At 42.6% G+C, this 24,967-nt stretch overlaps 1 protein-coding gene across 4 annotated transcripts in view; it reads left to right on the top strand.

Moving 5' to 3' along the window:
• The window catches only part of ARHGAP17 (Rho GTPase activating protein 17), an 89,719-nt gene that overhangs the window by 23,797 nt on the left and 40,955 nt on the right, over window positions 1–24,967 (top strand). For all 4 annotated transcript variants that reach the window (XM_061208151.1, XM_061208148.1, XM_061208150.1 and 1 more), the window contains exons 2-6: window positions 12,654–12,693; window positions 16,182–16,286; window positions 21,872–21,945; window positions 22,981–23,092; window positions 23,327–23,403. In XM_061208151.1, coding sequence (XP_061064134.1) covers window positions 12,654–12,693; window positions 16,182–16,286; window positions 21,872–21,945; window positions 22,981–23,092; window positions 23,327–23,403 — 408 coding nt within the window. The remainder of the gene's footprint in view (window positions 1–12,653; window positions 12,694–16,181; window positions 16,287–21,871; window positions 21,946–22,980; window positions 23,093–23,326; window positions 23,404–24,967) is intronic.

Here is a 24,967-nt window from a genome sequence, read left to right as displayed (position 1 = left end):
CCTGCATTATTTTGAAAGCCCCCAGGATTGTAATGTGTAGCCATGGTTGAGAACCACTGTTATCTCCTAGTTTTTTACTACTGTCCCCTGGATTCAGCCGACGCCTACCCACGAGGGCTGTCATTTAGTTTAGCTGTAAGCGAAGTGGGTCCCTCTAAGTGGGACTGGGAACGTAATGATCATTTATAACCTGCTTTCTATGGGAACATGCTTTTCAAAGTCCAAATGTGCTGACGTAGGAAGAAGCCTTTGGAAGGAAGCCTGCACAACCTGTCTTCAGATGCGGAGTGCCTCCCCGCCAGCGGCCCCGGCCCTGAGTCAGAGCCAAGCCCTTGACTTTGTGTGGCTTTGCCTTTGGCACTCTCAATTTAGCTTTTTTGCCTGGCTTCTCAGCTCCTGCTGGCCTTTTGCCTCGCCTGGCGGTGAACAGGACACCCCCTCCCTGGTACTCCAGCCCCCCACCCCCTGGAGGTCTCAGCTCCACATGCAGTGTCCGCATTGCAGTGCTTTGCGAATTCTTTCTCACTATTTTTGCCTGTTTGAGAAAGCTTTGAGATGTCAAACTTAGCTGCCTGCAGGCGCAAGCAAGTACTGTAAATGACTTGAGCAGGCCTGGGAGGGAGGGACTGAGACGTCTGACCGCTGAGGGGAGTCGCACAATGTGCTGGTGGCCGTGAACTTTCTTTCTGACTTTGCCATAAGCAGGGGTCCTAAGTGGAGCTTTTAGACTTAGCACATGGTTACAGCAGGGATAGCAAATAGATTCCATTCCATGTGCCAGAGGGGAAGAAAGGCAACTGACCAAACAAAAAGCTGTGGGATAAGCTTATGGGTGTAGGAAAACGATAAACTCAATTCAACTTATTTTAAAATATAACAATTCATCTTAGTCATTGATTGGAATTCAAATAATATTACAGAGATTCAGTTAAGATTGATAGGGTTTGTTACTGTTATTTAAAGTAAAAAATAAATATTACTTAGAGCAGCTGTAAATATATGGGTAAAATTCCATCATTTGGGGAAATAAGGTATAGAACTATGAGACATATGTCACCCATACTATTACCAAAATACTTTCTACTTGATCATTTTCCCTCTGATAAATGTCCTATTTCTTTTCAGTGTTATGTATGGAGATTTTTTTTTTCCCCATACTATCCCTTTAGAGTTCTGTAAATGCTCTTTTAAGGCTTTTTAAATTACTTTGTGGAATGTGTAGCAAATCGATTCATTTATAAAGTGTCAGAGGGTCCTTTATTTTTAAAATCCAATTAAGTAGATTTGCAATTCCTTCCCAGAAACTTAAGAAGACAGCTAATCTAATGAGATAAAAATAGATAGCTAGTGGGAAGCAACCGCATAGCACAGGGAGATCAGCTCGGTGCTTTGTGACCACCTAGAGGGGTGGGATAGGGAGGGTGGGAGGGAGGGAGATGCAAGAGGGAAGAGATATGGGAACATATGTATATGTATAACTGATTCACTTTGTTATAAAGCAGAAACTAACACACCATTGTAAAGCAATTATCCTCCAATAAAGATGTTAAAAAAAAAAAAAAACAAAACAGGAAAAACTCACTCAGTAGTCCCCTGGCTCACTGTGAAATCAGACGAGTGAATCCAAACTCTGAGCAAAGGCTCAAGGGGATTTTGTAAACACTTGTAATGAGATGACAGTGTTGCACAAAATCTCCTTCCCGGCAGAATGAAATAGACCACTTAGCCGCGGGTCTGGCCGCTGTAATTTCTCTGAGAATGCAAATTCCGGTGCATGCAGTGGCCATGCGGTGTTGTTGCCCCATGTACGATATTGAGAATCCTCAAAAGATTGATCAGAGTTTATCTTACTCATCAAAGATGCACTTAGGTATTTGCAGATAACCAGAATTTAAAATCAGTTTATTAAAAATTCTCTCCAAGTCCCATTTCTTTTTTTTTTTTTCACTTTAATTGGTATATCAAAGCGAATGTATGAGTGAAAAACCAACAGAACAATGATCTCTTGTGTGAATTTGTAAATCAAAAAACAGCAGCACTGGATCTTGGAGGCATTGGAAGCCCTCGATATTGGATGATAGTACTGGCTCCTGGACCACTAATTTGCATCCCTGGGTAGAGAGTGTACTGAGGGGTAGAAAGATGAGCCCCCAGAGTGGCTGAAGGGATTGAAGAGGAAAAATCTGATGGAGTCCTGAAAAGCCAGTGTCTGAAATATATGTTGGGAAAGTGCAGAAATCCCCCTTCAAAGTCAGAAGAATTTGTAAGTGATTAAAAAGGATTGGAGTTTCATGGGAAACCGTATTTCACTTGTACATGGATCAGAGGTCAGCAAACTATAGCCTGTGGACCAAATCCAGCTGCAGTAGGCTCAGAATGGTTTTTGCATTTTTAAATGGTTGAAAAGAAATCAAAAGAAGAATAATATTTCCTGACATATGAAAATCATGTGAATTCGAATTTCAGTGTCCATAAATAAAGTTTATTGGAACCCACCCAGGTTCATTCATTTTTATGTTGTCCCTGGCTGCTTTTGTGCTACATGGCAGAGCTGAGTAATTGCAGCAGAGACCATATGGCCTGCAAGCCTAAAATATTTATTATTTAGTCTTCCCAGAAAACGTGTGTGATGCCTGACACAGACAATTGTATTTATTTACATCTTGTCCTGAAATATGTTTATAAGTAGGAATCAGGAAGAAAACGATCGTTATAATATGTGTTTGGGGGGGGACGTGGGTGGGTGGAAGCGGGTAGGCGGAACAGAAACATAATTTCTGACTTTTCTCTGTCACCAGCGTCACCAGCGCTGGGCTCTGCCTCCATGTTTGAACGATACTGTCCGAGCCAGCCACCCCCATTCATTTTAGCAGCTGCTTCTCAAACACGAGGCAGAGAAAATACACCTCCAGACCAGCCTCACATACCAGTTCTCAAAGTGATTCTCAAAAGCCTGCTGGCGTGGTTTGCACCACATGCTGTGAGCATCACTGCTACAGACCCCCGGGTCGGCCAACTTTTCCTGTAAACGAGCAGCTGGTATTTTGAGCTCTGCAGACCACACGGTCTCTGTTGCAACAATTCAACTTCTCTGCTGTAGTGAAAACAGCCATAGATAATACATCAGCAAATCAGCCTGGCCGGGCCCTAAGAAAACTTGACTTGTGCACACTGAAACCTGAATTTCATATAATTTTTACATGTGACAAAATATTATTTATGTATTTTGATTTCTTTCAACCATTTAAAAATAAAACTCTCTTAGCTTGCTGGCTAAACAAAAATAGGCAGTGAACTGGATTTGACCAGCAGGCCATAGTTTACTGACCCCTGGTCATAGAGATGGTTTACTTTTTGTGTTTTTTCCATGAAAGAAAGATGAATTTTGGAAGACAATATCACGTTTTAATTGTAGTCATTGTGGATTTTACGGTGGAAGGCAAATCTGTATTTATATTATATGGCTGCTTTTCTGCCTTAGTGTTACTGAGTTTTTTCCTTGCTATCTCTTTTGAAATCTAGAAAATTCTTTTTTTCAAACCTTTCTCTGTCATAGTGACAGCCATTTACTTTGTCATTCGTTCATTCAGTGTATATTTACTAAGCGCTTACTGTGTGGCAGGCAGGGGCTAAGCTAGGCACTGGGGGAGGGGTGATGTTAAGGTAGACCTGGTCCCTGCCCCCAGGGAGCTCTGTTGAGCAGGGATGAGGTCAGTAATGCTCAGTGCTTGGAAGACCACAGAGTGCGTTGAAGATGTGGACTTGAGCGTTTATTTCCATGGCTCCCATGGTACATGCTTTAAACAGATATCTGTGCCCTGGGGAGCAGAATGGCAGTTCACGATAGTGGCGTCTGGCATTGAGTGTCGTGATGGCAGAAACTCCTCCAGAAATCAGTCCACGGTTAGAGATGGAAATTGTCAGCCCCAACTGGAAATTTTCCTTTGATCCTGTCTCCTCATTTGAGCATTTCTGGAAAAGGTGAACACATCACGACCCGCACAGCACTGCTGCTTTTAGGCTTTGGGAATTGGGAGGAAAAAATCTTACGCTTTACGAGAAAGTGATAAATAAATTAAAAATCCTGCCTGATGTAAGCCTTGCTTGAATGACTAGTGACATTGCACAGCAACTTGCATAGGAAAAAACAACCCCCAGAGTAAAATGGCGAGTGGGAAGTGCCTTCCTGCTTTGTATTGTTTTTCCAGTTACAGACAGGAAACATCAAGTGTGTTTTCAAGCATGGAACATTGGACACAAAGAAAGCTCTGACAAAGCAGAAAAAAAACCCATATGCAAAAAGTTTAGGTCTGTGTAGCAAAATGTTTGATTGAAAATAATCCAGTTTAGTAAGTATTATTATTATGATTGGATCGCTTTGTCTTGATAAGTTCAATCTCAGTAAAACCAAGTTTCTTTGGCTTAGGTAAATGGCTTTTAAATGGGGACCTTGGCTGGTATCCTGAATGCTAATTGCTGAACTTTCCTTAGGTAAAAATTCCACATCTCTGGTAAAGATGAATGTTCCAAAACACTTCAGCATAGAAAGGGCTGAGCCTTGGAGCAGTCACAGTGATGAGGGAAGTCAGGTCATTTGGACCACATATTGGGGGAGGTGGGGACATTGATGGTTCCCTAAAATTAAGATGGGGATAACACAGGCCATTGGGGGAATTTTTGTGTGAAGGAGCTACCCCAATTTGTATATTACATTCCATATTCGTGATTTGTAACTTAAAAGTAATCTTTCCTAGATATCCCATATTCATGGATTGGAAGAATTAGTATTGTTAAAATGTCCATACTACTCAATCTATAGATTCAGTATAGTCACATCAAAATTCCAATGGCATTTTTCACAGAAATAGAAAAAACAGTCCTCAAATTCATATGGGACCACAAAAGACCCCTAAATAGCTAAAGCAATACTGAGTAAGAACAAAGCTGAAGGCATCACACTTCCTGATTTCAAACTATATTATGAAGCTACAATAATCAAAGCAGTGTGACACTGGGATTAAAAACAGACACATAGGCCAATGGAACAGAATAGAGAGCCCAGAAATAAACCCACACATATATTGTCAATTAATCTTTGACAAGGGCATCAGGAATACACAATAGGGAAAGGATAGTCTATTTGAAATGGTGTTGGGAAAAATCGATATACATATGCAAAAGAATGAAACTGGACCCCTACCTTATACCACTCACAAAAGTTAACTTGAAATGGATTAAAGACTTAAATATAAGACCTGAAACCATAAAGGTCCTAGAAGAAAATAGGGGAAAAACTCCTTGATATTGGTCTTGGCAATAATTTCATATATATGACACTCAAAGCACTGACAACAAAAGCAAAATAAACAAGTGGGGCTATATCAAACTAAAAAGCTTCAGCACAGCTAAGGAAACAGTCTACAAAATGAAAAGGCTTCTATTGGAATGGCAGAAAACATTTGCAAACCATATATCTAAGGGGTTAATATCCAAAATATATATATATATATAATTCAATAGTAAACTCATATAATGCAATAGCAAAAAAACCAAATAACCTGATTAAAAAATGGTCAAAGGACTTAAATAGACATTTATCCAGTGAAAACACTTTTCCATATGGCCAACAGGTAATTGGAACCCTTTTACATTGTTGGTGGTGTAAATTGGTACAGCCATTAAGGAAAACAGTATGCAGGTTCCTCAAAAAATAAAAATAGAACTACCATATGATCCAGCAATCCCACTTCTGGGTATATATCCGAAGGAAGTGAGATCAGTATTTCAAAGAGATATCTGCGCTCCCATGGTCATTGTAGCATAGTCACAGTAGCTAAGATACAGAAACAACCTAAGTGTCTGTCAATAATAGATGAATAGATAAAGAAGTTGTATACACACACACACACACACACACACACGAACATTCAGCTGTGAGAAAGAAGGAAATCAGGAAATCCTGCCATTTGCAACACATGGATGACATTATGAAGGACATTATGCTAAGTGAAATAAACCAGACAGAGAAAGAGAAATATTATATGATCTCACTTATATGTGAAATCCTAAAAAAAAAAAAAAAAAAGTCAAACTCATGGAAACAGTAGAATGGTGGTTACCAGGGACTGGGGAATCAGGGAAATGGGGAGATGCTAGTCAAAGGGTACAAGCCTTCAGTTATAAGATGAATAAATTCTGGGGATCTAATGTACAGCATGGTGACTATAGTTAATAATACATACTTGACATCTGCTAAGAGAGTAGATCTTAAGCATTCTCACAACTATAACAAAAAAGGTAATGGATGTGTTCATTAACCTGATTGTGGTAGTCATTTCACAATGTAGATGTAAGTCGGATCATCACACTGTATACTTTAAATATATACAGTTTTATTTGTCAATTATACTTCAGTAAAGCTGGGGGGAAAATAATCTTTCCTGATATTTGTCTTTCTCTGTCTGACTTACTTCACTGAAACTATTTAAAATTGCCTATAATCAGGAAAGATTATTTTCCCCCCAGCTTTACTGACGTATAATAGACAAATAAAACTGTACCTCATTGCAGTTTTTATTTGCAGCTGAGCATAATAGTGTACTAGGACTATCTTGCTAATGGACTTTTTGATGTTTCCAAAGTTAATTCTTGCTTTCTTTTTATATTGGCTTTATTTTCTTTGTGGCTGTCTCAGTGCTATGCTCATATAACTGACTCTCAAAAAAAAACCCCTGATTTGTATTACTTGCATTCGTTTGCATTGTATTTGATTTTTTTCATTTCAAGTTACCAGTGTGAGGTCACTGAACAAGGAGCTGGGACAAGATGCACAGAGTTGGTTCTCCTGGACCACTGAGCTGTTACTAACTCATACCTGCTAAGCACCCTCATTGGGATTTTATTTTATCTTATTAATTAATTAATTAATTTTTAATTGAAGTATAGTTGATTTACAGTGTTGTGTTAATTTCTGATGTATAGCAAAGTGATTCAGTTACACATACACACATATATATTCTTTTTCATATTCTTTTCCATTATGGTTTATTACAAGATATCGAATATAGTTTCCTGTGCTATACAGTAGGACCTTGTTGTTTATCTATTTTATATATAGTAGTTTGTACCTGTTGATCCTAAACTCCTACTAATTTATTCCTTCTTCCCCCTTCCCCTGTGGTAACCATAAGTTTGTTTTCTATGTCTGTGAATCTGTTTCTGTTTTGTAAATAAGTTCATTTGTATCATATTCTAGATTCCACATATAGGTGATATCATATGATATTTGTCTTTCTCTGTCTGACTTTCTTCACTTAGTATGATAATCTCTAGGTCCATCCAGGTTGCTGCAAGTGACATTATTTCATTCTTTTGTATGGCTGAGTAATATTCCATTGTTTATATATACCACATCTTCTTTATCTATTCATCTGTTGATGGACACTTATGTTGCTTCCATGTCTTGCCTATTGTAAATAGTGCTGCAGTGAATATTGGGATGCATATATCTTTTTGAATTATAATTTTGTCTGGAATATATGCCCAGGAGTGGGATTGTTGGATCATACAATGACTCTATTTTTGGTTTTTTTTTTTTTTAACATCTTTATTGGAGTATACTTGCTTTACAATGGTGTGTTAGTTTCTGCTTTATAACAAAGTGAATCAGTTATACATATACATATGTTCCCATATCTCTTCCCTCTTGCATCTCCCTCCCTCCCACCCCTCTAGGTGGTCACAAAGCACCAAGCTGATCTCCCTGTGCTATGTGGCTGCTTCCCACTAGCTATCTATTTTACGTTTTGTAGTGTATATATGTCCATGCCACTCTCTCACTTTGTCACAGCTTACCCTTCCCCCTCCCCATATCCTCAAGTCCATTCTCTAGTAGGTCTGTGTCTTTATTCCCGTCTTGCCACTAGGTTCTTCATGACCTTTTTTTTTTTTTTTCTTAGATTCCATATATATATGTGTTAGCATACTGTATTTGTTTTTCTCTTTCTGACTTACTTCACTCTGTATGACAGACTTTAACTCCATCCACCTCACTACAAATAACTCAATTTCGTTTCTTTTTATGGCTGAGTAATATTCCATTGTATATATGTGCCACATCTTCTTTATCCATTCATCCGATGATGGACACTTAGGTTGCTTCCATGTCCTGGCTATTGTAAATAGAGCTGCAATGAACATTTTGGTACATGACTCTTTTTGAATTATGGTTTTCTCAGGGTATATGCCCAGTACTGGGATTGCTGGGTCGTATGGTAGTTCTATTTTTAGTTTTTTAAGGAACCTCCATACTGTTCTCCATAGTGGCTGTATCAATTTACATTCCCACCAACAGTGCAAGAGTGTTCCCTTTTCTCCACACCCTCTCCAGCATTTATTGTTTCTAGATTTTTTGATGATGGCCATTCTGACTGGTGTGAGATGATATCTCATTGTAGTTTTGATTTGAGTTTCTCTAATGATTAATGATGTTGAGCATTCTTTCATGTGTTTGTTGGCAATCTGTATATCTTCTTTGGAGAAATGTCTATTTAGGTCTTCTGCCCATTTTTGGATTGGGTTGTTTGTTTTTTTGTTATTGAGCTGCATGAGCTGCTTGTAAATTTTAGAGATTAATCCTCTGTCAGTTGCTTCATTTGCAAATATTTTCTCCCATTCTGAGGGTTGTCTTTTGGTCTTGTTTATGGTTTCCTTTGCTGTGCAAACGCTTTTAAGTTTCATTAGGTCCCATTTGTTTATTTTTGTTTTTATTTCCATTTCTCTAGGAGCTGGGTCAAAAAGGATCTTGCTGTGATTTATGTCAGAGTGTTCTTATTTTTAGTTTTTAAGGAACCTCCATTCTGTTTTCCATAGTGGAAACTTACATTCCCACCAACAGTGTAGGAGGGGTCCCTTTTCTCCACACCCTCTCCAGCATTTGTTATTTGTAGACTTTTTAATGATAGCCATTCTGACCAGTGTGGTGGTACCTCATTGTAGTTTTGATTTGCATTTCTCTAACAGTTAGCAATGTTGAGCATCTTTTCATGTGCCCACTGGCCATCTGTACCACATTGGGATTTTGAAACTAAGTTTTCCTCTTCTATTTTAAAAATTTTGTTTCAAAAGAGGACATATTTGCTCTGAATCTATTCTTTTGAACTTGTGAATATTTTAATAGGCCTTGGTACTTTTCTCTGCATATACTTATACCTACAGAAGGAGATTTCAGAGTGCTGTCAGAGGTGCCCAGGGCCCTATCCAGATCTTTGGGTTCTGGCCAGTGAAGACAAGGTGAAAGTTACGTAGTCCAGTGGTGGTACTTTGCTTGAGGAGTGGCAAGGCTGTTGACTGAGAGGGAGTAATGGTGAAGCTATGGCGGTCTCATGCCAGGTCTGTCCCTGCTAGGCCAACTGTCAGACTTCTTTCTGAGGCTGCTTGCTTGAGCTTATAGTCAGCTGGGGCCCTGCTCCACTTCCCTAACTGGCGTGACTACCTGTGTTTGGTGCTTCAGCAATGCCTGGCACCATATGTGCCAAGTGAGGGCTGGGATGGCATATATTGACTTGCTGCTTGCAGAACTTGTTCATAGAGTTAAGAGTTGGCCTCTTCTGGAAGCTGAGACCTCGACCTCATCTCCAGGCTGTGCTCCTCTGGACCTGGGAGGTATTTGAGTCAGGTCAGTGTTGCAGTTTCCTGCAGAAACCAATGAGTGAGCCACTCCTGTAGGCATCTCCAAGTTAACTGGGGCACTGCTGTGACGACCAGTATTGGAATTCTCTGTGCCAACGCCTGGGTTTTATTTGACGTGCCATCACCCAAGTGTGGGCTGGGGGTGTGGGCCACCATACTTGTTGCGTCTAATGCTGCTCTGAGCCTAGCAGTGTTTTGAGGTCATTCTAGGTGATCCCACCATTTTTTGGCCAAATGGCTTTTCCTTCTCTTGTATTGGTTCGTGGGCAAGATCATGCAGCCTTCCATTGTGCAGTGTATCGTATAAAAAGGCTTCAAATTTTCTGGTTCACTGATGTTCTTCCTTCCCCCCTCCTTCAATGATCAGAACTGAAACAGTTTTTTTCTTTTTCCTTTAAAAATTTCCTGGTTCGTTTCAATGGGAATTTGGTAGGGAATGTTAAATGACTTGGTTTAAATCACTATTTGAACCAGAAATCCAAAATGTCACTTTGTAGTGATTCTGGGTATAACATTGTGTGGCAACAATGCTGCCTTTTTGGGCTGTGGAAAAAGTCTTTGTAAACAATGATTGTGATCTGGCAGCTGAGGCTCCAGCAGCTCAGAATGCTCTGCTGACTGTTGGCTGCCACATGGGTCTTCTAGAAAGGTCCTTGAAGTCCACAGGAGTTCTGAAGCATAGATAAGGGAAAGTTGTGAAAATACTTTGTTTCTTTTGAAAATAAAGATGAGATAGCTGAAGGAAGGAAGACTCAATTGTTGTTACTCATTGCATAACGTTTCTGGATTTGTGACAATCTTGTTTGCTGTGAAACTCAGAAATGGTCATTTGAAGAACTGAAGTTTAATTTTCTCTAGAGCAGTCTTTTCTCAAAGTGTGGTCTACAGGCCTCCTGCCATGGAATTCTGGGCAGGGAGGGGCTTGTTAAAAATGCAGGGTCTCACGCACCTATGGTCAACTAGTCTATGACAAAAGAGGCAAGGATATACAATGGAGAAAAGACAGTCTCTTCAATACGTGGTGCTGGGAAAACTGGACAGCTGCATGTAAAAGAATGAAATTAGAACACTCCCTAACACCATACACAAAAACAAACTCAAAATGGATTAGAGACCTAAATGTAAGGCCAGACACTATAAAACTCTTAGAGGAAAACATAGGAAGAACACTCTTTGACATAAATCACAACAAGATCTTTTTTGATCCACCTCCTAGAGTAATGGAAATAAAAACAAAAATAAACAAATGGGACCTAATGAAACTTAAAAGCCTTTGCACAGCAAAGGAAACCATAAACAAAATGAAAAGACAACCCTCAGAATGGGAGAAAATATTTGCAAACGAATCAACGGACAAAGGATTGATCTCCAAAATATATAAACAGCTCATGCAGCTCAATATTAAAAAAACAAACAACCCAATCCAAAAATGGGCAGAAGACCTAAATAGACATTTCTCCAAAGAAGACATACAGATGGCCAAGAAGCACATGAAAAGCTGCTCAACATCACTAATTATTAGAGAAATGCAAATCAAAACTACAATGAGGTATCACCTCACACCAGTTAGAATGGGCATCATCAGAAAATCTACAAACAACAAATACTGGAGAGGGTGTGGAGAAAAGGGAATCCTCTTGCACTGTTGGCGGGAACGTAAATTGATACAGCCACTATGGAGAACAGTATGGAGGTTCCTTAAAAAACTAAAAATAGAACTACCATATGACCCAGCAATCCCACTACTGGGCATATACCAGAGAAAACTATAATTCAAAAAGACACATGCACCTCAATGTTCATTGCAGCACTATTTACAATAGCCAGGTCATGGAAGCAACCTAAATGCCCATCGACAGTCGAATGGATAAAGAAGATGTGGCACATATATACAATGGAATATTACTCAGCCATAAAATGGAATGAAATTGGGTCATTTGTAGAGATGTGGATGGATCTAGAGACTGTCATACAGAGTGAAGTCAGAAAGAGAAAAACAAATATCATATATTAACGCATATATGTAGAACGTAGAAAAATGGTACAGATGAACTGGTTTGCAGGGCAGAAGTTGAGACACAGATGTAGAGGACAAATGTATGGACACCAAGGGGGGAAAGCGGCGGGGGTGGGATGAATTGGGAGATTGGGATTGACATGTATACACTGATGTGTATAAAATGGATGACTAATAAGAACCTGCTGTATAAAAAAATAAATTAAATAAAATTCAAAAAAAAAAATGCAGGGTCTCACTCCAGACCTACGGAATTAGAAACTCTTGAGATGAGACCAGGAAAATGGCATTTTAAGACAGCACATCCTCCCCCAACCCCCTGGTGGGTCTGTGCATGCCCAAGTTTGAGAACCACTGGTCTCAATCATTTGTTCTTGTTTTGGGGTGCTATTCTCTTCAAACTTTCATTTGTTTTTGGTTTTTTTTTAAATAGATTTATTTGTTTATTTATTTTTGGCTGTGTTGGGTCTTTGTTGCTGCACGCGGCTTTCTCTAGTTGCGGAGAGCGGGGGCTACTCTTCGCTGTGGCGCGCGGGCTTCTCTTGTTGCGCAGCATGGGCTCTAGGGCACGCGGGCTTCAGTAGTTGCAGTGCAGGCTCAGTAGTTGTGGCTCGCAGGCTCTCGAGCGCAGGCTCAGTAGTTGTGGCACATGGGCTTAGTTGCTCCGCGGCATGTGGGATCTTCCCGGACCAGGGCTTGAACCTGTGTCTCCTGCATTGGCAGGCGGATTCTTAACCACTGTGCTACCAGGGAAGCCCCTCATTTGTTTTTTTTCTTTGGTTTTTGCTTAAGTTGCCCTCTGATATAAAAATTGGTAAAATTTGTCCCCTTGTGATCATTCATTTCTGCCTGTTTTGTTTTAAACTCCAGGACAGTAATTACTCAGTTTCATGAGTTGCTTTTTATTTCTGAATGTCTGATTTTGAACTTTTCATTTTTCCCACAGAGCCGAGAAAACAGAAGTCCTCAGTGAAGATCTGTTACAGGTAACAAAAGAAAGACTTTTAAAAGTGCTCTGTTTAAACAACAACAGCAACAAAAACCCATAGGAAGAACTGAAGCTTATGGTTCTTTGGGGTTTTTTTGGTTTTTGCCTGAAACAGAGTTAGCGTGATTAGCATGGTTTTGAGCGGGAAAGAAAAGCAGTTGAGTTGTGCGGTGATCAAAACAGGATCTGAAACTTTGGTGTCATGTTATGAAGTTCAGATTGAGCTAGTCCTGCTTCAAGTGTCAGGTGTTGGGGTGGGCACGGGGGAGGAGCCTGGCTGGCCCGGGCGGTCCACTGGCGCTGTGGCCTGGCCATGCGTCCTGGGCAGGCTGCTGCGCTGGTGCCCTTGAGGGGACAGGCTCCGCCAGCTGCGGCAGTGGCCCCACTGGCTCCAACCTAGACTTCGGGTTTTTTGCTCCTTTTTATGCTTCTTCGCTAAAACCGACCTAAGTTGGGTCCTGAAGGACTCAGAGTCTCAGTGACAGTGACCAGATCTCAGAACCCCCCTTGGGCCCAAGCGTGGCCTCACACCAACGGGCCAGACTTTCCTTTCCGTAGGGAGGGGCGTTTCCTGCTGGGGACCTTAGCCAGGGCCACTCCACGCCATTTCTCAACAGGTTTCCCTAACTTTGGGGCTGGGAGTTTCTCCCAGGAGGGCCTGGACCCTTTATACACATCACTTTACCCAGCCCCACTCCGTCCCCACCCACACCGAATACTTTGTGAAGGACAGGACCCCTTCTGCACCTGTCTCCTCGCCTCTCATTTCCATCACCTGCCTCTGGTGCACTCCAGCGAGTCCCTGGAGACCAGAGATCTGCTCCCAGGTGCCTTTCTGTCTCTTCCCATGCAGAGAAGGAGCTGCATAATTTAAAAAAAAGCTGTTTCTGCCCCACCATGCCAAAACAGCCCTCTAAATTATGACAGTCTTCTGCAGGTAGAAGATTTTAAGAGCACTTTTTTTTTTTTTCTACTTTTGAGGACTAGAAGTTTTTATCAAGAATTAGAAGGGTTTTTTCAAAAAAAGATTTATTAAAGAATCATAATCTTTAAAAAAAATTTTTTATTAAGGCATAGTTGATGTACAATATTATAGTTTAAGAATCAGATTCTTAACAATGTTTCCTCACTGGTTTTTATCAGATATTTCAAATCCATTTTCAGAATTTTAGAAATATTGTTTGGTACGGTTACACTACGTTTTCCTGTCAGCATTCTCCCTCCTACATCCCACGTCAGTAATATACGTCATTCCATTTCATCCTTTAAGCCCTGCAAGGAGGCCAGAGGCCTTGCAGGCGGGTGGAGGATGGCAGAGATCGCACGGGACTCAGGCAGTGACCATCTGTGCTTGTCCCTTTGCCCAAACGTCCGCTGGGGCCCGAGGAGTTTGCTAGTTTCTAGGAACCCCCTTTTTTTAAAAAAATTTATTTTATTGAAGTATAGTTGATTTACAATGCTGTGTTAATTTCTGCTGTACAGCAAAGTGATTCAGTTATACACATATGTACATTCTTTTTCATATTCTTTTCCATTATGGTTTGTCACAGGATATAGGAACTCCTTATTTTATAGCACAGATACTCCACGTCTGCGGCAATTGTTGTCCTGCTCTGATTTCTGTTTTTTTTTTTAACCGTAAAGAAGGCGTGTAATGGTTCAAAGTGCTGAGTGCTGGGTCTGGTGACCAGCCACCTGGATTCCCATCCCAGGTCTGCCCCTGACTAGCTCGGTGGCCTCGGGAATTCACTTAACCTCCCTCTGCCTCCGTTTCCACTTCTCTAAAAGGAGGGTAATCACTGTATCACCGCATGGTGATAGGAGGGGTTCATGGGTTAAACATGGTTAGCACTGGGAGTGGGGCCCGTCACGTAGTGAGGGCTAAATATTATATTAGTGATTTGTTGATGTGATTACCACTGTCACAAGCCACAGAGATTATTTTGTTTCTGATGTGAGACTTCCCTTAATTTGCTCTTTCTCCTGCCTCTTTTCTTAGATCTCTGGTAGAGCAGTTCAAGAGGCTGCCTTTTTATCTTGTTTGTATGGAGTTTCCCCAGGAGGCTGTGAATCCCAGGAGGGTGGGAACCACAATTTATTTACTGTTGTTTTTCTAATACCTTGTACAGGGTATATACAATATATACTTGTTCTTTCAACAAATATTACCTTCCATTTGTGGGCCAGGCAGTGATCTAGGCACTTGGGATAAATCTGTGAACAAAACAGACCAAGGCCCTGTCCCTTTGGACTTTACATTCTAGTGGAAATTGGAATCAAGTGAAATGGAGTTTTTGGGTTTTTCTTCCCCCCCCTGCTTTTGTGGCAAATGAAGAACGTGTATTAGTTTTCCAATGTCTTAGAATCGGGTCATTATAAGATTTTGGGCAAGTAATGTGGCATCTGGCCCTAAATAAATGTGGCTGCAGATCGGGGTCCTGGGATGGGGCCTTGGATCTGAAGAAGGGCTGCTTGAGAAAGAGGCACAAAACCATCTCATTGGGTAAAATGTTTTGGGGTAAAAATGTATTCTGCTTTGAACTTGTTGATTGTTCTTTAAAATAGAAAGCATCCCTAAGGGCCTGCCCTCATTCTTAATGAGTCATCAGAATACACATTTTTGGCATTCCTTCCTGTAAAAAGCAGCTCTCTTTGCCATAAACAGCCATATCCCAGCAATAATATTTTGGGAAGCTAATCATGATGTGTGGGCCCCCTAAGTCAGTGTTTCTTACTGCTGGCTGTCCATTCTGCTTTAGAGGTTTATTATTTAAAAAAAAAAACAAAAAAACCACCCCAAGCCCAATAAGGAATAATTTTGAAAACATTGATCTTGAGTTTTAGTTGTGGAACATGTTTTTTGATTCTTCTGTCTGTTGTACCGTGTGTGGAAGGCTCCATTGCCATGTGCAGGAGAGAGCTGAATGTCCCTGTGGCTTTCCCACTTGGCCTTGGGCCTGAGGCTGGGCTTAGGCTGTTCATTTGCACTTCTGCTGGTTGCACCCAGGGCTTTGCTGGTGCTGTAGTGTGTGAGTTTGTCACCACTTATCTGATAGCAAGTTCTAGTCAGGACTGTCCCCTACCCCTGAACATAGATTCAGCCTTTAAGGGATCTGAAAACTCTAGTTCTCAACTAGGGGTGATTTTGCCCTCTGGGGGGATATTTGACAATGTCTGGGGGCAGTCTTGGTTGTCACGAAGAGGGGAGTTGGGTGCTACTGGCATCTAGTGGGTGTAGACCAGAAATGATGGTAAACCTACTGATAATGCACGGGACAGCTGCCCACAACCCAGAACTCTCCAGCCCACTTATCAATAGTGAGAAACCCTGGTGTAGCTGCACGGGAACCATTTCCATTTACATCCAAGAGCTGAAAAATTCAACGGCGGGATGCTTTTTCCTGCCTGCATGCAAACACCGCAGGAGGAAGAGGCTGAGTTGGTTCTTGAGCCTTGCCAACGGCTCGTCTGTCTTTGTGTTGTCAGATCGAGCGGCGCTTGGACACAGTGCGCTCCATGTGTCACCATTCCCACAAGCGCCTGGTGGCCTGCTTCCAGGGGCAGCATGGCACCGATGCCGAGAGGAGACATGTGAGTACCGGGTGGGACTCGGAGCCGTGGTTCTCGCGTCTCTGAGAGGCTTTTCTCCCTCTATCAGTCGATTTTTCCCAAGCAGCATCAGCAGATTTGCCTGCAGACCTGTACCTTGTATCGCCATTCGTGTTCACGACACCGGCCTTATCATAGCATTCTTTTGTGCTTAAGACATCCCTGAGCTGAAAGCCATATTCACACTGAATTCTCTCCAGGTGCTTTTAGAGATCTGTCATCATAAGAGAATGGACACATCAGTTAGGAATCCTCTGATGGCAGAAAGCTGAAAGCCTCTCTTAAATTGACTGAGAAAGTAGAATTTATTGGCTTACTAACTGAAAAGTCCAGTAGTCAGGATGGACTCCAGGTAAAGCTTGGACTAGCCTTTCGGTGATGTAACCAGGACCCCAGTTTCTTTCCTTCTCTTCTTCTCTCCCCTCGGCCTTCTTCAGTGTCTGCCTTATCCCACGCGGTTGCAAGCTGGCTACCAGCAGCTCCCATGGGCTACCTACTTCCTTGTGCATGTCCAGCAGGAATAGAGAGCGTCTCTTCCAGTAGTTTTTCTTAATGGAGTGAGAAGACTTCTTTTTTCCATACCGTTGGCAGGTAGAAATCCCTTCCCATTGCATTGATCTGCATTGAGTCACATTCTCCATTACTGAACAAACCCCTCCCACGACCCCCAACCAGTTACCGCGGGGAGGGATGAGGTTGGGCGAGGAGACAGGATGTGCTGGTTGGCTTAAGCTAATCACAGCTCACCCCAGAGCATGGGCTGTGGTCCTGCCTCCAGCTCATAGGCTCCATTGAGACCAGGATAGGTCCTTAGGAGGACTCAGGAAGGATGGGCTCTAGGAAACAATCAAATGTCTACTCCAGGGTACGTTCAGAGCGTCCAGGTCCCCGTGTCCCACCAGCAGAGCACAGCAGCTTTGTTCATCAGGCAGTTCCGCCCTTAGTTTTACGAGTTCCCTGCTTACGAGCATACCCTGACCCTTAGAAGCCCATATAACATTAAGGTGGGAGTTTCCATGGCACACAGGGAAGCTGTGATTTCCCATATTGGTTTTTTTTTTGTTTTTTTTAATTTATTTATTTTTGGCTGCGTTGGGTCTTCGTTGCTGTGCGCAGGCTTTCTCTAGTTGCGGCGAGCGGGGGCTACTCTTCGTTGCGGTGCACGGGCGTCTCATTGCGGTGGCTTCACTTGTGGCGGAGCACGTGCTCTAGGCACGTGGGCTTCAGTAGTTGTGGCACACGGGCTCAGTAATTGTGGCTTACGGACTCTAGAGCGCGGACTCAGTAGTTGTGGCACACAGGCTTAGTTGCTCCGTGGCATGTGGGATCTTCCCGGACCAGGGCTTGAACCCCTGTCCTCTGCATTGGCAGGCGGATTCTTAACCACTGCGCCACCAAGGAAGCCCTTCCCATATTGTTTTATTTGCCACTAGATGTCTCACAAGGAAGAGCTGGTGTGCAGATGATCTGTGTCACCCTCCTTTTATATTTCCTACACACATTTCTGGCCAACGTGACAACAGGGTTACTCCTCTCTTGCACAGCGCATAGTTTCCGCAGCGGTGTATATCAAAGGAGCAGAAGTGTGCATACACCTCCGATTCCAGGAATGCTTGCTGCAGTTCCCGCCCATCAGAACCAGGCCCGATCCACTGGTCCTGCCCCCTCTGCTCCTTTGCATTCTCTTGCCATGGCTTCTGCTCTGCCTGCCCTTTTAATATTGTTTCCTAAGCTTCTGCCCTTCATCTCCTTATTCTCGCCATCACATTCCTTGGGCCGCCTCCTCTCTTCTCATGGCGCCTAACTAATGTGTTTATTCAGACACTTGTAAACCATTTTCAACAAAGCAAAAAACTTCCTCCCCTAGTTGTCTATTTTAGCACGCATAGCCAGTTCTTCCTTCTTTGTTGACTCTTGGATTCTATCCACCCTAGTATGCAAGCTAGGTTATCTTTTTTTTTTTTTTTAAGAGTGAAGAGCATGTGTTTGTTTTGTTTTCTAATATATTTATTATTTTTGGCTGTGTTGGGTCTTCGTTGCTGCATGCGGGCGCTCTCTAGTTGCGGCGCGTGGGCTTATCGTGGTGGCTTCTCTTGTTGCGGAGCACGGGCTCTAAGCGCGCGGGCTTCAGTAGTTGTGGCACGTGGGCTCAGTAGTTGTGGCTCGTGGGCTGTAGAGTGCAGGCTCAGTAGTTGTGGCTCACGGGCTTAGTTGCTCCGCACCATGTGGGATCTTCCCGGACCAGGGCTCGAACCCGTGTCCCCTGCATTGGCAGGCGGATTCTTAACCACTGAGCCACCAGGGAAGCCCTCCCTTTTGTCTTATCCTCAACCTCCCATTGCTGCTTGATTAGCAAGTCCTGTGATTCTCTTTGTGACTATTTCTTGAATTTCTCACCTCTGCTCCATCTTTACCACCTTCGCCTTAATGCAAGACCTGATCACCTCTCATTATCTGGACTGTTGCAGTCACCTCTTGAGCTACATTTCCTGCCTCTGATTTCCTTTTTTTCCAGCCTTTCTTCAACCTGATAATCAGAGATGGTTTCCTGAAATACAAATTGATCCTGTCATCCTTCTGTCTAAAAAAAAAAAAAAATCTTAAGCTTAGTTGTTCTCAACAGGAACCAGAATTACACTCCTGGGGATATTTGGAAATGTGTGGAGACTTTTTTGGTTGCCATAAGGTCTGGGGGACACTACTGGCATTTGGAGGGTTGGGGACCAAGATGCCTGGAGGGCTAGTTCCGCATAAGGAAGCATCCCATAATACCAGTGATGCTCTGGCAGGGACGATGGCTGGTTCCCATTGCCTGGGTTAAAATCGAAGCTCTTTTTTTTTTGTTTTTTTTTTAATTGAAATATAGTGGACTTACAATATTATATTAGTTTCAGGTATACAATATGATTCAGTATTTTTATAGATTACACTCCATTTAAAGTTATTGTAAAACATTGGCCATATTCTCTGTGCTGTACAAAATATCCTAAAGTCCAAGCGCTTTAGATGACTTAAGCCCTTCATAATCTGATCACATTTCCCTTATCAGTCTCAGTATCTCCCGCTTCCTCCCATTCATGCTGTAAGCCATTGTCATTCACTCAGATTGTCTTGTTGTTCCTTTGGTCTGCTTTGAAACACAGCCCAGGTGTCACATAAATTCATTAAAAACAAACAAATTAAGTATTTATCAAACACCTACTATGTACAAGTGCTAGAGCTATAAAATGAATTAGATGTAGTGTCTCCCTTAAAAAGTGCTCATAGCCTGGTGGGGGAGGCTTCCTCCACAAATGGATAATTATAAAAACAACATACTAAACAAAATATGCACAGGGTATTATGGGAGGACCAAGAATGGGCACCAGAGGAGGAGAGGGGTAGTCAAGGGAGGCTTCCTGGAGAAGGTGGTAGCCTAGCTGTAAAGGAGGAAAATGAGTGGCAGGTGATGGGCCTATTCCAGGCAACAGGGGCAAAGGTGCCTCTCCCTCATTTCTAAAACCTAATGCCTTAGGCTTCCTTTTCCAGCCTCAAACCAAAGTGCCAAAGACAGGGCTCAGAGGTTGTCTACGCTCTGCACGTGGGAAGAAGAGTCACCATGGAACCGATAGATGATAGGTGACCACGAGAGGTTGGCAGTCTCTCGCGCTCTAGAAAATATAGGAGGAGCCTTGCAAAGGCCCCACCAGAAGCTCCCATGCGTGTGAAGAGGCAAGAATTGGAGGGAAGAGAGACAGGGCAGGTGGCCTTCTCAGCCCAAACTGTTGACATGGCATAGCTTATGTCGTGGTTCATATCAGACCTGGAATTATTTCTTTTCGTGCAGCTGGCATGCCTTTTATAAATTAGGAGGCCCTCAGCCCTCTCCGTGGAGGAGTTTGATGTTGGTAGACAGCATGTTCATTAATCAGCTCAAATGTTAAATGAGCAGAATGTCCTTGTTTCTGTACATCGGGAACCAGGATTGTTGATGCTTTGGAGTCAGGGCATGGAAACCACAGGTTAGTTACAACTGGGCACTTGCATGATACTTGTCAAAGTAAACTCCTCTCTTTATGATTTTTTTTTCCCATAGAGCTCCAGAGTTGCACAAAGTATATTTCTCTTGATTACTGCACTTATCCTACATTAAATTCCCTTAGAAAGGCAGCATGAGTAAAAGGTATGAATTATCCTCTATTTTGATCAAAGCGCACTGCCCATTTTCTCATATCTTCCTGGTCTATTAATGTGGAAGCTGGGACGGTCTCCTTGTGGGGCAGATGAAGCCTGTTATTTATTTATTTGAACATAACCTGAGGGGGAGGAGAGATGGGTAAATATATTTGTTCATTACTTATTTTTACATTTCTGTGTACCATTTTGAATGGGCTGTCCATCTACATGATCAAAATCCATAATACACAAAAGAACGTAACATGAGGTGTCTCCCAGCCCTGTTCCCCGGGCACCCAGTTCCCCTCTCCAGGACCACCAGTAGTAGCAGTTTCTTGTACAGCCTTCCAGAGATATTCTAGAAGTGTAACAGATGGAGCCCTTTGAAGGCAGGAAAGGCAGGTGACGTGCCCGAGGTCAAGGCAGAGCAATGCCACGGCAAGGTGGACCTCAGGTCTTTGACATCAGTTCCCTTTCTACTGGGAAGGCAAAATTACATGGGGTACCGCAGCAATGAAAGCATTTTTCGTTAGCAGATCATGGTGTTATAACCAACCCACTTGCTACTTTCCAGGCCTCTTCTGCCTATATTCTGAGATAAGCCATTAGCTAGTCATGGACAGACTCTGAACCGGGGCTTGGGCTTTTAGCACCGAGGTCTAGCTCTGCACCCTCACTGGGGTGCCTGGCCAGGCCATGTAATCCCCCTGGGCTTCACATTCCCCAACTGCACAATTAGAACATTAATCAGATGATCCTTATGGTCATTTCCAGCTGAAAAACAAATCTCTGATAGGAAAATGAGTGACTTGGTGCTTAAAATTTTTTTTTAATTTTTTGGATATTTAGCTAGATATTTTCAGATCTTTAACTAAAGCTAAATCTTTATGATTCCAGCCAATTTAAGAGCCAGTTTAAGAATGAGTATGCTAGCAAAAGTTTTTAAAATTGAGCACTTCATTGCATTTATTTGTCATGATAATCAGAGGGCACGGTGTATGTCTTATGTCCCCAGTGCCTGGGTCATAATATGCTCTTGATTATAGTAATTATAGTAATAGCAACGACAACAGTAATAATAGCAGCTAACATTTACTGAATACTTATCATGTACTCAGTAAATGTTACATGATACATTTACTTGGGGTACTTGACCTTGAATATCTCCTTTAGTCAACGGATAGCCCTAGGACCCTCGCACTGTTATCCCTAATTTCCAGGCATGAGGAAACTGACACAGAGCTTAAGTCACACAGCTCATACCTTTGAGACCAGAACCTGAACCCAGACAGGATATCTCTTACCTGTGCAGTTTACCTGGAGGAGAAACCAGTGACTGATGATCTGAAGTAGGTAATTGAGAATGGGTGTCAATTATAATGAAAAAAAATGCATTGTCTTCTGCCTTCCAGAAAAAACTCCCTCTGACAGCTCTCGCTCAGAATATGCAAGAAGCATCAACTCAGCTAGAAGACTCTCTCCTGGGGTAAGAGTTGGGCGATTTCAGAAAGAGAGCCATGCGCCCTGTGGGTTGGTAGAGGTGGATGGCTGGGTGGTGTACATGGCAGCCACATGTGTGACCAGAGGCTGAGGCCCTGTGGGAGGCCACTGGGATGCTAGAGAATCTTCCTTTTAGTAGAAGCAAGGATGGATGATACAAAGGGCCAATAACAAAAGTAATTGATAAGGTCAATTATTTAATATGCTGAGCTTGGATATAAAGAACTCAGTCCCTTCCCTGGTCCAGGTGTTGACTCAGATTTATAAGCCCTGACCAATCCCATCTAGTCCTTAAGAGTCACTTCTTTTAAAGATGATCACTGTAATGTCAGTGGAGGTTGTCTCAAAATAGTACCTTTTCTGAATTATGTGGATTTTTTTTTTTTTTTTTTACAATGAGCATGTATTAGATAAATAAGTTTAAAAATCTAATAATAAAGCTGTTTTCGTTGTAAGGGGGAAGGTTGACCTTTCCTTCTACTTGCTTCTCTACAAGGCCAGTGTCCTTTGATCCTGTCTGCTCTCTCCTGCTGTAACATGGGCCCTCCTTTCCCAGCTGGATATGGCCTTTGGACTTTTCAGCCCATTTCCCAGGGTCTGCCATGCTCCACGACCTACAACGCTCTGTCGTTCTTTGAAGGACACTGCCTAGGCCGGACTTACTAGCAGACAGAAAACAGTATAGTATAATAAACGTTACATATGATTTAAAAGATTTTCAGGGTACTTTTGAGAATACTTGCTTTTCACCTGACCAGAGGACCTAATCTTTCAGTGAGTTCTCACCTCCCTGTTTACACACATCCCGCACGCGTACACACAAAGTATACCTGAGATAGTCTTGTTCATTTTAAAGCACAAGTCTGTGGACTCACGCCCTAAGTTTATAGTACTTTTAAGGCTCTATTGTTTAGCGCCCTAATGCATTCCCATTGTATGGAGAGCAGAGCTGGCTCAGTGTGGGAATCTGGTGCCAGATTCAATGGACGTATGTTTGTTGTTGGGCATCTTGTTTTTAAAGGAAGATGCTGGAGACGTGTGGAGATGCTGAGAATCAGCTGGCTCTGGAACTCTCTCAGCATGAAGTCTTTGTCGAGAAGGAGATTGTGGACCCTCTGTACGGCATAGCAGAGGTGGGTGCTTTGGCGGGGCATGGGTGGGGAATGGTTCGCCTGTGTCTGAAACTTTAACAATAATCAGTGGCTTTGGCATACACTTCTTTTTGGAAATAAGGGGAGTAAGTTGAGGGTGCAAAATCCTTTGCCTAAGAGAAAAGAAAAATGGTAAATAAAGATTGCACTTTCAGAGGTTAAACTGAAAACCCCGAAGCTCGTCCCATTTCATATGTGGTGTGTTCTTCTTTCCAGGTAGAGATTCCTAACATCCAGAAACAGAGGAAGCAGCTCGCCAAATTGGTTTTAGACTGGGACTCGGTCAGAGCCAGGTAAGATAGAGCTGTGAAAAATAACCAATAATGCGGTTTTCTGTCACATCCCCGGCAGCCATCCCCCTCCTCAACACGGATAAAGACCACTGGGTGCACAAAACAGAAGTCGTCACAGATTCACACACTTGACTCACAGACTGAGTCACAGCCTACTTACACCTGCTTTCAGGCCTCATTCTCCCCAGCGTGGCAGCGGGATGATGTTAGAACACCCTGTTCTCAGTCAACCAACAGTGAAAGGAGACAGGGAAAAAAAAACCTAAGTAAGTGTATTCTGGGGAGAAGAGACGGTGGCAGACAGTTCTAAGAGCGTTGTCCTTGGAGTAGTGGAGTGTAGGAATAAATAGATCTGTGATCTTAGCAGCTGCTAAGGATCCCACTGTGTCAAAAAACACCTGTGTGGTTAGGATCGTTTTTCACAACCAAGAAATGCTGTGCTCAACAGGGAGGAACTAAGTAAAACCTAGTAACCATCCCAGAGGGCTGATGTCAGATGACCCGTCTGTAGTGCTCCGTGGCTGGGCTCCAGCCTCAGCTCCATCCATGAGGGCGTTTGTATCAGTGACTCATATGAGAGGAGTAGGGAAGTGGCTGCCACGGGCCCCATCCTTTCTCATACCTTATACAAGGGTTGACAGACTTGTTCTGTAAAGGGCCAGATACTAAATATTTTCAGCTTTGCAACCCAGATGCTCCCTGTTCCAACTACTCAGCTCTGCTGTTGTAGCATAAAAGTAGCCCTGGGCAATACATAAATGAATGAGCAAGTCTGTGTTTGAATAAAACTTTATTTACAAAAGCAAGTGGCTTTGCTGAGCCCTGCTTCGTTAACTCTTTTAATCCTCATTGCACTCTTGTGAAGTAGACATGATTATTTCTGTTTGGCAAATAAATGGAGATACAGAGATCATTTACTGACTTTCTGTAAATGCTGTCAGATGCTTTTTTTTTTTTTTTTGGCTGCATTGGGTCTTCGTTGCTGCGCGTGGGATCTCTCTAATTGTGGTGAGCGGGGGCTACTCTTGGTTGTGGTGCTTGGGCTTCTCATTGCGGTGGCTTTTCTTGTTGCGGAGCACAGGCTCAGTAGTTGTGACGCACGGGCTTAGTTGCTCCGTGGCATGTGGAATCTTCCCGGACCAGGGCTTGAACCCGTGTCCCCTGCATTGGCAGGCAGATTCTTAACCACTGCACCACCAGGGAAGCCCCGTGTCAGATGCTTTTATTGCAGATTTCCTTGTTTCTAAAATGCCATTGAGTGTCAGATGCACCAGTGATTTAATATCCGATTTGGGGAGGAAAATGAAATAGAAACACCACTTTATTAAGTGTACAAATCAGTTGGTAAGACATGTCCTGATTTAAGAAAAGTTGAGATGATAAGAGGGACACCTAGGAACTAGCACATGGTGAACCTGATAATTGCCACCACTTACTGGACACTTGCCACGTGCCAGATATCAGACTACGTATGTGATATGTCAGCTCTTTCGATTCTCCCAGCAATCCCTATTCATTTGCCCACTTGTGTTTTCAGCAGACATCGAGTAGGTGCTCGCTGTGG

Source organism: Eubalaena glacialis, chromosome 13, assembly GCF_028564815.1.
Source record: "Eubalaena glacialis isolate mEubGla1 chromosome 13, mEubGla1.1.hap2.+ XY, whole genome shotgun sequence".
Taxonomy (NCBI): Eukaryota; Metazoa; Chordata; class Mammalia; order Artiodactyla; family Balaenidae; genus Eubalaena; species Eubalaena glacialis.
The sequence above is the reverse complement of the archived record's forward strand: the minus strand, read 5'-3'. Positions and strand labels throughout refer to the sequence as shown.